The sequence below is a fragment of the Hemiscyllium ocellatum genome, chromosome 23 (assembly GCF_020745735.1).
Source record: "Hemiscyllium ocellatum isolate sHemOce1 chromosome 23, sHemOce1.pat.X.cur, whole genome shotgun sequence".
Taxonomy (NCBI): domain Eukaryota; kingdom Metazoa; phylum Chordata; class Chondrichthyes; order Orectolobiformes; family Hemiscylliidae; genus Hemiscyllium; species Hemiscyllium ocellatum.
The window spans coordinates 15,281,545-15,299,132 of record NC_083423.1 but is presented as its reverse complement, the minus strand read 5'-3'; the positions used below and the strand labels follow the sequence as shown (position 1 = coordinate 15,299,132).

General features: G+C 40.5%; 1 protein-coding gene across 1 annotated transcript in view; it reads left to right on the top strand.

Moving 5' to 3' along the window:
• chchd3a (coiled-coil-helix-coiled-coil-helix domain containing 3a) overlaps positions 1-17,304 on the top strand; it is a 241,728-nt gene extending 224,424 nt beyond the window's left edge. The window contains exons 7-8 of the mRNA XM_060843111.1: positions 9,712-9,847; positions 16,919-17,304. Coding sequence (XP_060699094.1) covers positions 9,712-9,847; positions 16,919-16,942 — 160 coding nt within the window. The 3' untranslated portion in view covers positions 16,943-17,304. The remainder of the gene's footprint in view (positions 1-9,711; positions 9,848-16,918) is intronic.
• Positions 17,305-17,588: the final 284 nt, after the last annotated feature.

Genomic DNA, 17,588 nt, shown 5'->3' with positions numbered 1-17,588 from the left:
TGCAGCTCCACCAACTAAAGAAGCCTGACACCATTCAAGGCAAAGCAGCCTCATTGTTTGACACCATATCCACAAACATGCACTTCCTCCATCACCAGTAGATGAGTGTGTACCATTTACAAGATGCATTTCAGAAATATGCAGAGATTTCTTGGACAGTGTCTTGCAAACACATGATCACTTTCATTTAAAAGGATAAGGAAAGCAGATATTCAGGAACACCACTGCCTGCAAAATCCCTCCAAGTCATTACCATCCAGATTTATAAATATATTACGACAGGTTGTTCTGCTATAACGTGTGTCTCATTAACACTAATTCACTGTAACACAGTTGACGAATTGGAGGCACTTTCTAAAGTGCAAAAGTTTTACAGCATGTATTGGTTAACGTGATTCTGGCTCCATTAGTTTAAATGATGCTGTATTACACAATTTCCTTATACCACAGGATTGCACAAGACCGGAATCACTGCATTATAGCAGAACTGACTATTCCTTTAGTGTCATTGAGTCAAAATCCTGGAACTCCCTCCCTAATGGCATTGTAAGTCTACCTATAGTAAGCATGCAGCAGCAATTCAAGAAGTCAGCTCACCACCAGGTTTTCGAGGGCTGGGGATAAGCAACAGATGCTCACCCAGCCAGCAATACCTACATCTATGGGTGAAATCACTCATTGGAAAGTCACATACTATAATGTTGTTTGCAAATGATCAAAACTATTAGGGGAATTCTTTCTGCTTTTGTTTTAAAGATGGATTTCACTTCATTCCCTTCATTTACAGAATATAACATTTCAATTGATATTATCCTGTCCAGCCTAATATTTAAGTCTCCGGGATTTTCCTTTGATGCTGGGACTTGGCATTCCATTGTAATTGTTTTTAATTCCTAACACATGCGTTTTGATATGAAGTCCCCTTTTCTTGTAAAAAAAAAGGTGAATTGATGAGCAGCACAAACAAAAAAATTAGTTACACCATGATTCTGAATTACAGAAACAAAATAAATGCAATTAATGTTATCAGCTTGGGGCAGTGATGGGGATGGGAGAATCCAAGATTGAATTTCAGAAGGAAAAGCCAGTTATTCAGCTGAACATGGTGGTGATGTAATGCATTGGAGCCCAATTAGATAACACAGGAGATTGAGTAGTAATATGAGGGTGGAAGAACAATGGGATAATGTATTTTTTAACCACTTCACCATGACTGTGTGCCATGAAAGGAGTGGATGTGGAGTCACTAATTTCCCACAAGTATTTAGGTTAATGGGAGGATAAAAGGCATTGTAGGGTAACCAAGGGAATTGAAATAGATTCTTTGCTGCATCTTTTAACTGTCATTGACACATTGGACAATGGAAAAGATAACAGGGAGGTGGGGAAAGGCATGCCTTTTCACTTCAGTGGAAAATGGAGCTTGAAATTGAACTAATCCTAAATACAACTAGACAATCCTTTATCCGAAACCCATGGGGCTAGCTGGTTTTCAGATTTTGGAATAAATGATGTTTTTGCAGTGAAATTTTTTTTTAAAAGTTACCGAGCAGCAGACGCATGTGTGACTGCTCCAAGTACTGAGACAGAATTAACACCTGCCACTGATCAGTTGGGGTAATTGTTTGCGTGCCAAAAAAACTTGTTACGGAGGGAAAAAAAACTTCAGATTTCGGGTAAAGGATTGTCTACCTATACTGTCAGTAAAAAATGAGGTCTGCAGATGCTGGAGATCACAGCTGAAAATGTGTTGCTGGTTAAAGCACAGCAGGTCAGGCAGCATCTCAGGAATAGGGAATTCGACGTTTCGAGCAGAAGCCTGATGAAGGGCTTCTGCTCGAAACGTCGAATTCCCTATTCCTGAGATGCTGCCTGACCTGCTGTGCTTTAGCCAGCAACACATTTTCAGCTTTTTACCTGTACTGTCAATCTTGACTTCGCCATCAATAGTGCCAGTGTCTTCACAGAGTCATAGCAGTCTATAGCACAGAAAAAGGCCCATCAGCCAATCAGGTTTTCATTAGTCAGAAAAAGCAACCTAATTATTCTAGTTCCATTATCAGCACTTAGCCTGTATCTCTGTCTGCCTTGACATCACAAATGTAAGTCTAAATGCTGCTTAAAAGTTGAGGGTTTCCACCTCTGCCAGCCTTCCAGGCAGAAACCTCCTGATACTCCTCATCATCTGAGTGGGGGAAAAAATCTTCATGTCCTCTCTAAGCCTCCTGCACCTTACCTTAAATCTATGTCCCCTGGTCATTGATCCCTCCATCAAGGGCAATAGTACCACCTTGTCTATGCATTTGCACTTCATTGTTATGCTTCTGAAACATGTCTCCTCAGCCCCAAAGAAAACAAACGGCCTAGAGGCATTATCGCTAGACCAGTAATCCAGAGACCAACATAATGTTCTGGGCGCATGGATTGAATTCCCACCATGGCAGATGGTGTCATTTGAGCTCAGTAAAATTGGAATTAAGAGTCTAATGTTGACAGTGAATCCATTGTCGATTGTTGGAAAAACCCATCTGGTACACTAATGTCATATAGGGAAGGAAACTGACATCGTGTGACTCCAGACCCTCAGCAGTGTGGTTGACTTTTAACTGCCCCCTGGCAATTAGGGATGGGCAATAAATGCTGGCCTGGACAGCACTCCTCTCATCCCATGAATGAATAAAAAAAAGTCTTCACAGCTTAAATTTTCCAGCCCAGGTATTATACTGGTAACTTTTCTCTTCACCCTCTGCAGTTCCAACCCAGCTGTTTTATGATGTGAATCCCAGAACTGCATACAGTGCTTAACCTTTTAGATAGTTCCAGCATAATCTCCCTGCTTTTAAACTAAAAATAGCAAGTGTCCTATAACCACTTTACCTGCCTGTCCCATTTCCTAAGTAATCTAATCTAATCTAAACTAAATGGGCAGATGGACATGCACACTATGGTCCCGTTGAATCTTGTTGCATCCCAGGGCCCTGTTGTTCATCATACATTCCCTTGCCTTGTTTTGCCTGTTCAAGTGCGTCAACTCACACTTTTTTGGATTGAATTCTATTTGCCCATCTATATCCACTTCACCATATCCCGCTCCACCAATTTTCATATCATCCACAAACTTATTGATAACCCACCTACATTCAACTCTAAATCCATTATTTGTACTGCAGACTCCCCTTGACCATCACCACCTGCTTCCTGCTACTTGGCCAATTCTGCATCCAATTTGATAAATTTCTTTGGATCCAATGGGCTGTTACCTTCACTATCATTCTCCCAACTGGGACTTTACCAAAAGCCTTGCTGAAATCTGAGTGGAGTGTGTCAAATGTATTATTGTTATCTACAGGTCGTTCTGCTATAATGCATGCTTTGTTAACATTAATTTGCTATAACATGATTGACGAATTGGGGATACTCTTTCTAAAGCGCTCAGTTTTAAAGCGTGTATTGATTACAATGCACTTCTAGCCCCATTAGTTTAAATGGTGCTGTATTATGCAATTTTGTTACAAAGCGAGATTGCACGAGAATGGAACCACCATGTTATATCAGAACTGACTGTATTCTCTCACTTGATCACCTCCTCAAAAAATTGAGTCAAATTGGTCAGACATGATCTCCCCTTAACAAAAGCATGCTAATTACAAATTAATTCTGTCGCTCAGAATTGCTTCCAAAGTTGCTGAGATTAGACTGGTTAACCTGTAGTTTCCTGATTTGCCTCTTGCTCCTTTCTTGAATAATGGGTACTACATTGGCTGTTCTTCAGTCCCTTGGCACTTCTGTGGCCAGAGAGGAATTGAAAATTATTGCAAGCATCCCTGCTATTTCTGCTCTTGCTTCATTCTACAGCCTCAGTAACATTTCAGCCAATCCTACTTTAAGCCTACCAGATCACTCAAAACCTCTTCTCTGTGTAAGCTAATTTCTTCAAGCATGGGACAACAGCAGTGTGCTCGGCATATAATCTGGAGGTCAATGGATCAAATCCATCCTCTCATATTTATATGTCCAATTACCAACACAAGCATCTTATCCCATATAGTAGTAATGTCCCTACCTCTTGTCCAGGAGACCTGGCTTCATGTCCTACCTGCTCCAGAGGTGTGTAGTAATATCTTTGAACATGTTGATTTAAAAATATCTCTCAGTAGCACTCCCCCTCGATTCCTATACCAACATCATTCCTCTCACGAGTCAACACCGACACAAGATAGTCATTTAGAATCCTACCTATGTTCTCTGCACAAATTACAACTGTAATCCTCAACGGGGTCTAACATTTCCCTTATTATCCCCTGCTGTACTTGTAATAACTTAGTATTTTTGTTTCTTTCACTTGCCATTATTCTTTCATGCCCCTTTTTTGATTTCTAATTTCCTTTTACATTTTCTCTTGCATGTTCTGTACTCCTGGGGCCTTACTATTTTGAGCTCCCGGTATCTGTCAGAATCTCCTTTTCTTCTCTTTATCCAATTTTGTACATCCCTTGATATTTGGGGCTTGCTGAATTTGTTGGTTCTACCCTATTTCTTTGAGAGCGTGTTCGTCTGTTACTCTCCCCATTTCCTTTTTTGAATGTGTCCCACTGCTTCCAATCCACTCTGGCCCAAAATCTTCTTAAAATAGGGCCTTTCTGAGTTTAGAACCTTGATTTCAGGACCATCCCTGTTCTTTTTCAAAATAGTCTTCAACCTAATAGAGTTATGATTGATGTCTGCAACATGCTCCCACACTAATACCTGTACTTCACTCATATGCCTGACTTTGTTACCTAAAATTAAATCCAGAACCAACCCCCATTTTACAATGCCTTCCAAATTCTGGCTTGAAAAGCTGTCCTGGACACATTTTAAGAATTCTGCTCCCTCGCAACCTTCCACAATATGACTCGCCCAGTTAATGTTGAAGGAGTTGAAATTCCCTCCGATCACTGCCCTTTGATTTTTACATTTCTCTGAAATTTGTCTACATCTCTGCACTTTTATTTCTTTCAGACAATTAGGGAGCCTATACGACACTCTCAGCAATGTAATTGCTCTTTTTTGGTTTTCATGCTTTTCCCATATGGCTTCAGTTGAGGAGCCTTCTGAAATGACATCACTTCTTCCTATTGTATTGATTCACTAGTCAATATTGTGATTGCACTCTCCCCTACTTTCTTTCCTGTCCTGCCTGAAGATCTTATATCCTTGAATATTGAACTGCCAATTCTGCCCCGTCTCAACCACATCTCAGTGACAGCAATGGCCTCATTAAATCATTAGAATTTTACAACACAGAAGGAGGCTCTTTGACCCATCATGTCTCTCCCTGCTCCTGAAAGAGCTACCCAGTCAGTCTCATTCTCCAGCCCTATCTGCTTCGCCCTCTTAAGTTCATCACTTTCAAATATATATCACCATCTTCTAATTTGGTAAATACAGAAGCAGCATATCAATTTAGTACTCTGCCATACCCTTTGCTTCGGTGAGCAGCTTACCCTACTTGTTGATTATTGCCTCCAATCTTTTAAGTTTTAGGATATTGAGCCCTACTCTCCCCATGTTTTCATGTGCACCCTCAACACATCTTCCTTGTCAGACTTCTTACATTAAACTAAATCCATCCAACCTTGCCAAAGACCTTAACTGGTCTATAATTTCTCTGATTTCTTGACTCACTTGCTGTCTCCCCAAATTTCAGCCATTCATCTCTCCCAGCTGAACATTCTGTCTGGATCCCAGCCCCCTGCTAATGGTATCATTAGTTGGGAGTACAGTATTAACGTGCATAAAGAATTGGTTAATGGACAGGAAGCATAGAGCAGGTATAAATGTCATTTTTAGTTTTATAGGTTGTAACCAATGGAATGCCCCAAGTGTCAGTCTACACCAATGCTCAGATGAAGATAATGGAAGCCATCAACTATACAAAACTAAATCGAAATGCAAGACACAACAAGGCTTTAGAAGAAGATGGGTTGCGAGTTGGCAGCAAAGTGTCATATACAGTATAATGTGGCTAAGTGTGACAACATTCACTTTCATGATAAAAAAAAATTTTTTTTGAAGGGGTGTGACACCTGGAAATTTTGGTGATCAGAGGGACTTGGGTATACTTGTATAGCACAAAGTTAGTATGCTTGTACAGCAAATCAATGTGAAATGCAAACAGTAAATTTATCTTCATTGCAAATAAACTGGGGTGCAAAAATCAAGAATTTTTGCTACAATTCTAAAGGTTTCATGCAGTTATAGAAGAAATAATGCTGCTTATGCAGTTTTGCTCTCCATATTTAAGGAAGGAGAGACTTGAATTGGAAGCTGTACAGCAAAACCTCATTTGATTAGTCCTTGCGATGAGGGGCTATTCTATGATGACATACTGAGTAAACTGGCCCTATACCTGGGCAGTTAGAAGGAGAGCCAGTCTTATTAACCATTACAACTCCAAAAGTGCTCTGTCAACAAATTCTCTCTCTCCATCCAAATTGCCAATGTGAATTGTAAATAACGAGCTGTAGATGGTGAAGATCTGAAGCAAAAACAGAAATTGCTGATAACACTTAGCAGGTCTGACAGTACCTTTGGAAAGAAAGCAGAATTAATGTTTCGAGTCCAGTTATCTGTTCTGAAGAAGGGTCACTGGGCCTCTGCTTTCTCTCCACGGATGTTGACAGATCTGCTGAGTTTCTCTAACAATTTCTATAGATTGTAAATAGCTGGAGCTCCAGGTCCAACAAAGTTGTCCTTGGCTGGGAAATTTAAAACACTGCGCAGTCTCAGGATAATTGATAATGTCGACAGTTATGATTGAGATAAGGAGAAATTGCTTTTGCCAAAGTGTTAGGAGTAGGAACTCTTCACACCAGAAAGTAGAGTTGCTTTGACATTGAATATTTTTCAGATGGAGAGAATTCTGATCTAAGGGAATTAAGGGATATGGAAAATGGAGATAAAGCCAAAGGTCTAATCTCTCAAACAAGATATTTGTCCCTCCATTTTTATTTGCTTTCTTCCAGTGTGGCTAAGACTTCGCACTGGCGAAAGCGTGGTTTTTCCGATGGCCATAATCTAAACCTGTATCTTGGTAGGCATGTTCTTGGCTCTTCTCCTGAGCAAGGGCTCATTTCTCCAATTCATTTTTGCTCATGTCCTGACACTTGTTTTCACTTTCTTTGCTGTACATCCTCTCATAGGCCTGTTTTAGAGCATGCTACATCCACAAATTCATGGTACCCACACCTGGCTTGTAGAGCAGTTCAAAACAAGTTCTTGTCTTTTTCTTTCCAAATACTATCCACTTCCCTTTGAAACTATCGTCTGGATTCCGCTGCAGCTTGTTGTGTTGCATTCTTTCTCCTTAACATCAAATTAATCCACCTTATCTTACTCTATTCCCCATTCAACACTTTTTTTTTCAAGTCAGTTTTCAACAGCTGGAGAAAAACATTAAGTAAAATTCAAGGTTTAAATTTTTCAGAAGTCACCAAATGAAGAATTATGATATAACAGGTTTTAAGGATATGACTGATCAAGTCCCCTAGTGGTTATTTTTAGGATGACATTATAGAAATATTGCTCCTCAAAGCGCTTTGGAAGTGCCGACTCTTGCAGCAGTTGATTAATGAGTGAGAATTGACAGAGTCTGTTTGCTTATTGCCTTGCTACTTTTGAATATTGGAAAACAGCTGATAACTATAAGTGACTCGTGCATGCGTGTAGTTCACATCCACCTGGGACTGAACTGACTCCAATTTTGGTATTTCTGGACATTTGTTCTCATTGCTGGATGGAACTTGTTTCCGCGTGTGGACAAACAGATGGAACTATTTATCATTTAAGCATCACAGTGGGAATTCGAGCATTTGGTGCCTAATACCGCATTTAAACTGGAGCTGTAAATTCACATTTGTGCTGAAATTGCAACTTAATGGCAATAACTAGAGATGTATGAAGGGTGGGAATGCTACTCTCTTTGCCTGGATTAAATTTTCCAACCTTTTCTTTTATTTCTTGGGGCTGCAGAGCAGGCAACTGGCACTGGACTAATTACAATTACCATTGCCTGGTGAAATGCCCAATTCTGATTTGCAGATATCACCATAAACGAGAGAGAGGATGTTTGTCTGTTGTTTATACTGAAGTTAAGAATACTGTGTGCTGTGAGAAGATTGCCAAGAAGCTACAGGGTGACTTGGACAGACTGGCTGAGTTGGCAAATACTTCTCAAATGCAAAATAGTATGAATAAATCTGGGTTACCCATTTTGGTCGCAAAAACAAGAAGGCAGATTAATATCTGAATGTTGGCAGTTTAGGGAAAGGTGAGGTGTAGCGAGACCGGGTGTCATGGTGGAATAGTTGCTGAAGATCATCATGTAGGTGCAACAGGCACTGAGGAAATCTAATGGCATACTGGCCTTCATAGCGAGAGGATTTGAGTATTGGAGTAAGGATGGTTTGTTGCTTTTATACCTTGGTGAGGCCACACCTGGAGTATTGAGTGCAGTTTTGGTCTTCTGGTCTGAGGACGGAAGCTCTTGCTATTGAGGGAGTCCAGTGAAAATTCAATAGACCTATTCCAGGGAGGGCAAAACTGACATATGAGGGAAGACTGGATCAACAGGGCTTATACTCCATGGAATTTAGCAGAATGAAGGGGATCTCATGGAAACAGAAAATCCTGATGGGACTAGACAGGCCAGATATTGGAACAATGTTCCCGATGTTGGGGAAATCCAGAACTAGGGGTCACAGTCTAAGAATAAAGGGTAAGTTATTCAGGACTGAGATTAGGAAGAAGTTCTTCACTCAGTGTTATGAATGTGTGGAATTCTCTACCACATGAAGCTATTGGGGCCAGTTCATTAGGTATATTCAGAAGAGAACTGGAAATGGCTAAAGGGATCAAGAGGTATGGAGAGAAAGCAGGCATGGGATACTGAGATGGCATGATCATATTGAGTGGTGGTGCAGGCTCAAAAGGCCAAATAGCTATTCCTGCACCTATTTTCTATGCATGAAAGAGATCATGAAGTAGAACTTGCACAATGACTTCACATGATTTCATGTACAGATTAATTGCTATCCATGATTTCAATGAAACAATAAAGCCAACTTCAATAGTTTGTTGCTGACCTTTGTTTTCGACTAAGAAACCATTGAACTATACATCAGTGCAGGATGTGAGACCATGTTAAATAAGTAAATACATGTGTGGGCCTTACTTATTGGAATCAAGAACTTGAGGAATGATTGATTTTTGTTTCCCTGATTTGTCCTTGCTTGGCCCTACCTTTTATCGCAACTGAGATCTCGTCCTCATTTAGAACAGCCTAGTGATCAAATCTGCTATTTACAATAGAAATGTTAATCAGGTGATAATTGCTTGCTGAAGCCTGGACAAAAAGAGAAATGTCACATCCTGGCTTTAAGATTTTATCCTCATGAGCAGACCGCTGCAACGCTGTGCCTAACTGTGATCACAGGAGCACGTTATCAAGGTGTTGAATTTTACACTGGCATTAGCTATTTACAGTAATCAGTGCCCAAATGCAAAGTTAGACAAGTGTACACTTTATTGGTTGATACCAGACTCCATTTAGTGAATATCATGCCTTTACAGATGTCAACTCATTTTGAAACCTACGTGTGATCTGACATTCAAACACATGTTAATTCTTTTGTTTGCTTTAACGTCTCCTTCATTCATTTCTTTCCCCAGAAAGTACAAGTCACAACCCATCTGTGCTGAACTCCAAGGGGAAGTCCTCCGCTGCTATCAGAAGAACCCAGAGCAGACTCTCAGCTGTTCTGCATTGGCCAAGCAGTACATTCACTGTATTAACTATGCTAAACAAGTAAGTGCTGTAATGTCAGTCACAAAACTGCACACAGGCATGAAGGAATTGGACCAGTGGAGGGGAGGGCTGGTATTTAAGGCTCAATGAACTGAGCTTCAGTTTTCTGTGTTTTTTAAAATATTCATTTATCTTTGAGACTCGAGAGCTTTTAGCTTTATTGCTTCACCTTCTAAACACTCTTCCTTTTTAATTCTTGTGTATAAGCCTGAATTTACACAAAAAACAGTCAGCATGCAAGTTTTCCCCGATGACCTGCTGTGTAAATTCACAGAATAAGATCTGGTGTGGCTGTACCACTTTTGATGGTAAGGTGTCTCTTTGCTGATGCTCACTCTATCTTTGAAGAATAGCCTCATGAAAAGAGCAGCAGAGGATTTGGATTCTTCATGAGGAAGAATCAGTGTCTTTGTGACAGAAATTAAAGAAAATATTGTTATACATAATTGACAGCTCATTAGCAGGCCATTTGGTCCAACTTGTCTGTGCTGGTATTTGTGATTCCTAGAATATGCCTCCTACTTTATTTCCTCTAACCCCAGAAATATGTCCTGCTATTCCTTTGTCCAGGTGCAGTACCTTCCTCTCCCAGCACTGGTGCCAGTATATTTAACACTGATCTCAATGTGGTAAGAGGTGTGTTGAGCAGATGCATTCCCCTTTGTGGATGCCTGTAGGACAATGATGTATAATTTTGTTTGAATTAATTTGTGCAATCTGGGCTTTACTGACTAGGCCAGCATTTATTGACCCTGAAAAGGTGATAGCAAGCTGCCTTCTTAAACCCCAGCAAACATTGGGGTGTTTGTATACCCATAGTGCTGTTCTGAAAGGAGCTCCACAATTTTGTGTTGATGAAGTAACAGCTCCAAGTAAGGATGGTGCATGGCTTGGAGGTGAGCTTGCAACTGGTGGTGCTCCTTTGCATCATCTACCCTTTTCTCTCCAGGTTGTAGGGGTTGGGGAGTTAGTATAGGGAATATTGTAGATGGTGCACACTGCTGCCTCTCTGCATTAGTGGTGAATGTTGAACCTGGGAAATGGATTGCCAATCAAATAGGCAGCTTTTTATTGGATGATGTTGAGGTTTTAGGTTGAAGAAATTCTTACATTGTGGATGATGGACAATCTTTGGGAGTCAGGAGGGGGTTATTTGCTGCAGAAATCCTAGCCTCTGACCCCTTGTGTATTTATATAGCCCATCTATTTCAATTTCTGATCAAAGGTAACCCCCACAATATTAATAGTGGAGGAATCAGTGATGATAATACCACTGAAGGGAAAGGCAAGATGATTACATTGTGCTTTTCTTCTGAGATGGTCATAGCTTGGCAAAGCAACATTCATATTACTTATCAGCCCAAGCCTGGATGTTTGCCAGGTTTTGAACACCAATGCTTCAGGTGAGTCACAAATGGTGCTGAACATTATATAATCTTCAGCAAACATCCCCATTTCTGACCTTATAATGGGAGAAGTGCATTGATGACATAGCTGAAGATTGTTAGGCCTAAAACACTACCCTGAGGAAGGACAATTACTGCATTCAACTAGTTTTTATTAACAAAGAGGATTGATGTGATCTATATGAACTTCAGTAAGGAGTTCCTCATGGTAGACTGGTTAGCTAGGTTAGATCTCCTGGAATAGAGGGAGATCTAGCTATTTGGATACAGAACTGGCTCAAAGGTAGTAGACAGAGGGTGGCATTGGAGGGTTGCTTTTCACATTGGAGGCCTGTGACCAGCGATATGCCACAAGGATTGGTGTGATTTGGATCATCAAATGATTTGGACGAGAATATAGGAGGTACGGTTACTAAGTTTGCAGATGATACCAAAATTGGATATGTAGTGGACAGCAACAAAGCTTATCTCAAAGTACACAGGAACTTGATCAGCTGGGGCAATGGGCCAAGGAGTAGCAGATGGAATTTAATTTAGATAAATATGAGGTGCTCCATTTTGGAAAGGCAAATCTTAGCAGGACTTAAACACTCAATGGTAAGATCCTAGAGAGTGTTGCTGAACAAAGACACCTTGAAATGCAGGTTCGTGGTTCCTTGAAAGTGGAGTTACAGGTAAATAGGATAGTGAAGAAGGTGTTTGGTATGCTTGCCTTTAGTGGTCAATGCATTGAGTTTAGGAGTTGGGAGGTGATGTTGTGGCTGTACAGAACATTGGTTAGGTCACTATTGGAATACTGCATTCAATTCTGGCCTCTCTGCTGTAGGAAGGATGTTGTGAAACTTGAAAAGGTTCAGAAAACATTTACAAGGATGTTGCCAGGGTTGGAGGATCTGAGCTACAAGAGGAAGCTGAATAGCTGAAGCTATTTTCCCCAGAGCATTGGAGGTTGGGGGGGGGTGACATTATAGAGGTTTATAAAATCACGAGGGGCAGAGACAGCGTCTTTTCACTGGGGTGTGGGAGTCCAAAACTAGAGGGCATAGGCTTAAGATGAGAGTGGAAAGGTTTAGAGTTGATCTAAGGGGCAGCCTTTTCATGTCAAGGGTGGTGTGTATGTGGAATGAGCTGCCAGAGGAAGCGGTGGAGACTGGTACAAATACAGCATTTGAAAGGCATTTGGATGTCCAAATGAATACGAAGGGTTTAGAGGGATATGGGCCACATGCTGGCAAACTGGATTAGATTTATTTAGGATTTCTGGTCAGCATGGATGTGTTGGACCCAAGTGTTTGTTGCTGTGCTGTATATCTCTATGACTATTATTTTAGAACTATTCAACATCACTCATTGCATTGAGTATAGTGCCACTGGAAAGGTGTAAGTATAGTAATGAACTTCTTGTGACCTGAGTAACTGAATGTGCCAACATGTAATTGCTGTCAGAGACCAGAGAAGCCATTCATAGTGAAATAAAGGCATTCACTACTCAAAAGCAGTAAGTCAGAAATGGAGAGTGCATTAGTCGTTAACTGTAAAGGATCTGTGCCATTTTTCAGTCAGAGATGCTGCTTTTCTTTTGGGCAATATATATTTTCTCAAAAAATGAAAGTGGAAGGAGAACAAATTACAATTAAATTTATTGTTGGCCCAGATCTTGCAGTAAAAATTACAGTGAGGCACTCGTGCTCTCGCGCTTTCCCTCTGTCTCAGGGAGGACTTAAGGGGGTGCATCATTCAATGCTTTGAGCAAGAGGGTCACCAGCCCTTGTACAGGAATCTTGCTGTTCTCAAACCCAAATACTGTAACAGCAGGTTCTAGTGCAAAAGCCCACAGAACGTAGCTGGTGCCGTTCATTTGTTGTTGATCATAGAATCCAGGCAGTTACTATATTTGGCTTTGTCCCAGTCTGTATGTCATTTCTGACAGTGAAATTTTTAAAAATTCAAAACAGGATGGTCTGTGGAATATCTGGCTGCATACGTCAGGTTAAATACAGCAATACATTCGAGAAAAAGCATAAATAGAATTATTCCTGAAAGGAACAATGAATCTTACTCTTGAAAATATGTTGTTTAAGCCATTTAGTACAGCAGATCACCCTATCACTTTGTTGTCATGGTAGCTGTCTCTCTGTTTAGCTCAATCCCTTTTTTCTCTTCTCTTCTCTTTCTACCTTAACTTTCAGATAAGATGCTAAGCTGAGTACTCGACTGTCTACTCAGTTTTGTGTCAGTTTCCCACTTCACCGATCAAGTTAGAGTAGAAGAGACCCCAGTGTCTCATTTAAAATTTCCCTAAATCAACACCACCACTGCTTATTCAGTCATTTGATTTCTCTCACTGTACTGCAGCAGTGACTACTTGTAAGAACATTGACTTAAAGTAGTTTGGGAAGACATGACTAGAGCAAGTCACTAAAATTTTTCATTATTCCTAAGGAGCCTTGGAGGCTAAGGGGTGACCTTGTAAAGTTTTATAAAATTGTGAGAGGCATGGATCGGATAAATAGACAAGATCTTTTCCCTGGGTTGGGGGAGTCCAAAACTAGAAGGCATATGTTTAGGCTGAGAGGGGAAAGTGCTAAAAGGGACTTAGGGGCAACTTTTTCACGCAAAGTGTGGTGCATCTATGGAATGAGCTGCCAGAGGTAGCAGTGGAGGTTGGTACAATTACAACATTTAAAATACATCTGGATGGGTACATGAATAGGAATTATTCAGAGGGATATGGGCCAAATGCTGGCAAATGGGGCTAGATTCGATTAGGATATCTGGTCAGTATGGACAAGTTGGACTGAAGGGTCTGCTTCCGTGTTGTACATCTCTATGGACTCTATTTGCTTACCTTTTAAGCATTTCAGTTAACTCATTTGCTACCTGGGCAACATGTTAGATATTTCTACAACCTTTTGTTTGTATTCATCATGGAATACAAGCATCCCTGGCAACATCAGCATTTACTGCTTCAACTTAATTGCCTTTGAGAAGGTGGTGACAAGCCTTTATCTTGAATTGCTGCTGCCATTATGCTGTGGGTACACCCACAATACTGCTGAAATGGGAGCTCCCAAGGTTTTGATCAGCATTAATAAAGGAACAACATATAGTTCATATTTAGGATGGTGTAATTTGAAGGGAAAACTGTTGACAATGGTGCTGCCATGCACCTGTTTCCCTTGTCTTTCCAAGGTGTACAAAGCTGTGGAAGGGGCCATTTGAGAATTGCTAAAGTAGATGGTATACAGTGAGGAGGCGATATCCTAGTGGTATCATCATTAGACTATTCATCCAGAGATTGAGATAATGCTCAGATCCTGCTAAAGCAGATGGTGGCATTTGAATTCAATATAAAGAAAATGTGAAAATAAGAATAAGTGATGTTGATTGCAAGGAAAAACCCATCTGCTTGAGGGAAGGAAAGTGTCATCCTTTCGTCTTCTGGCCTACATGTGACCCCAGACCCACAGTGATGCAGTTGACTCTTAACTGGCCTCTGGGCAATTAGTAATGGTCAATAAATGCTCACTAAACCAGCCCTGTCAACATCCCAAGAATGCATAAAAGTAACTGTATGCTTGTAGTGCAGGGAGTGAACTTTGATTCCAATAAAGTTGCTGCCTTCACCTTGGGTGGTGTCTAGCTAGTTGAGTGTTGCTGAAGCTACACTCACCCAGACAAGGATATCTAGAAGTTCAAAGTTTGTGAGAAGATTTGTAGCTTGGGTGCTCGTTGTTATGGTTCTGTTCACCGAGCTGGGAATTTGTGTTGCAGACATTTTGTCCCCTGTCTAGGTGACATCCTCAGTGCTTAGGAGCCTCCTGTGAAGCACTTCTGTGATCTTTTCTCCGCCATTTGTAGTGGTTTGAATCTGCCGCTTCCGGTTGTCAGTTCCAACTCTCCGTTGCAGTGACCGGTATATTGGGTCCAGGTCAATGTACTTATTGATTGAATCTGTGGATGAGGCCATGCCTCTAGGAATTCCCTGGCTATTCTCTGTTTGGCTTGAGGCAAATTCCTAGAGGCATGGCACTCATCCACAGATTCAATCAATAAGCACATCGACCTGGACCCAATGTACCAGCCACTGCAGCGGACAGCTGGAACTGACAACCAGAAGCGGCAGATTCAAACCACTACAAATGGCGGAGGAAAGATCACAGAAGCGCTTCACAGGAGGCTCCCAAGCACTGAGGATGTCACCTAGACAGGGGAAGAAACGTCTGCAACACAAATTCCCAGCTCGGCAAACAGAACCACAACAATATCTTGAAGTTTCTTTTAACCTCCTTATTCCCTTATTCATAATTAATTCATGCTTATCGAGAATGGGGATTTATTCCTGGTATATCTTTTCAGTTGCCTTAATTTTAAATATCTGAATCAGCTTACTCCTTAATCTCCTCATCGCAAGTAAATGTTACTCAGACATAACAAAGGTTATTATCTCAACATCCCTAGGATCACACTGATGAATCATCACTAGGATTTGGCCAAAACCATACCTTTCTGTAAGTGGAGCTTCCAAAATGGAAGAAGATAATCCATTTTGTTTTGTTTAATATTCCTGTTATTTTAGGCATTCAGCACAGCATTACACCTCTTTGCAATTTCTAGGAAATAACATCACCACAGGAAATGACATCACCAACCCAAAGAAATCCAAACGTATAAATAGAAAGCAGGAACTTTCAGCATTGCTTCGCGTGAGGTCCACTGAAGATGTTATCGAGTAAGATAACGAAACGTCTGGAAATTAACCTTTCAGTTCAGTGAGCAAACCTACATCCAAAACCTCAACCTGAGCTACAAATCTTCTCAAAACTCACCTCTTTCCAAATCGTGGACATGCTGTGGATGGTGTGACTTTCCCCATGAATGCTATTACAGAGTATTGGAATCAGGGTGTACGATGGTTCCTGAAAGATGACAAATTGCACACCCTTGGTTGATTTATATTTTGTAGTAATTTCATTTGAAGTTTCCTCACATTATAAAACATTTCCAACATAAAGTATAAGGACAGAAAAAAAGCAGGAAATGAGAAATAACCATTCTACCCAGGAAACCTGTGGCTTGTGCAGACCAATTGCAGTCTCCCCTGCCTGTCTCAGTCTACAGACATTTAAAGTCCAGAAAAATGGAAAGTAATCGTGTGGTTAATAGTGCTCGATATCCAACAGTAGCTCATACCAGCCTAGAGGTAGTTGGCATTTTTCTCTCTTGCCACCACACCTCTTGCTCTGTTGTGTTCATGCAACAAGCAGAAGAAAATCGGAGTTTAAAAAAAAAATTAGTTGGCCCATAAAATTTATCATTCCATTTACATTTCCATGCTTGAAGACATCTCAGTGATTGTAGCACACAAATTTAATTTCACCATATTCCACTAATGCTTTATGGTTTTGCATCACATTGTAAAGCACACAAGGAAGTACACTCTTCCTTTTGAAGGAGCATGGTTTGTATTGGTTCTCATTACGTTGATTGGCATAGTAGTGAATGTATTGATTAAGATCTATTATCTTAATGGAAGCATAAAGAGAACAATAAGCTGCAAGTGAATATGTTCCTGAAAAACCAAACAATTGATTCAAAACTACATCAAAACCTTTGATAGCTTATTCTTTTGCTGTTTTAATATCTTGTCTTTCTGCACTTTTAGAGCCTGCTGAGCAAAGGAGGTTAAAACAACCCACCATCACATCAAAAAGCCCTCATCGTCAATTTCAACAACAGAACATCTTTCAGGAGCACTCAAAGAAGCTCAGCAAAGCATCTGGACAATATGGGAAAGAGGAAACAAAAGGCCATTGTCACCACGGCAACAGCAGCAGCAAGCACCCTAATTTAATCAGTGGGGATATGTTTAGCAGGGTTATGAATGTCTTAACAACCTGTCATGCTTATAGTCCTACCAGGAAAATGTTCAGCTTTTCTGTAATTGATCTGACCCATGACATTAAGTGGAATATCTTTGTTTTGTTTCATATGAGGCCTTTAAAATGTTCTAACAATAATGCAATTAAATCTATCTTTGAAAGATCAAAATGCTGCATGCTTGTCCTTAATTTTGTGATTCTGCTAAGTGTATCTGGGCTTTGGCTATACAAAGTGCCTTGAGTTATTTTGTACGTATTCAATGTCCAATTCAGTGGCTTTTCTTTTAATCTATAAAGCCTCTTGTCAATCAACATGCCAAACAATCTTTGAATCCTGTGATTTTACAGAAGTGAAGGAGAAAAAGTCTATTCTGTCTACTGTCTTTTCTTCCGTCCTCATTTCTGAGAGTTGGGCCATAAACTTCTGGATTGGTCCACACTTACAGGCAAAGT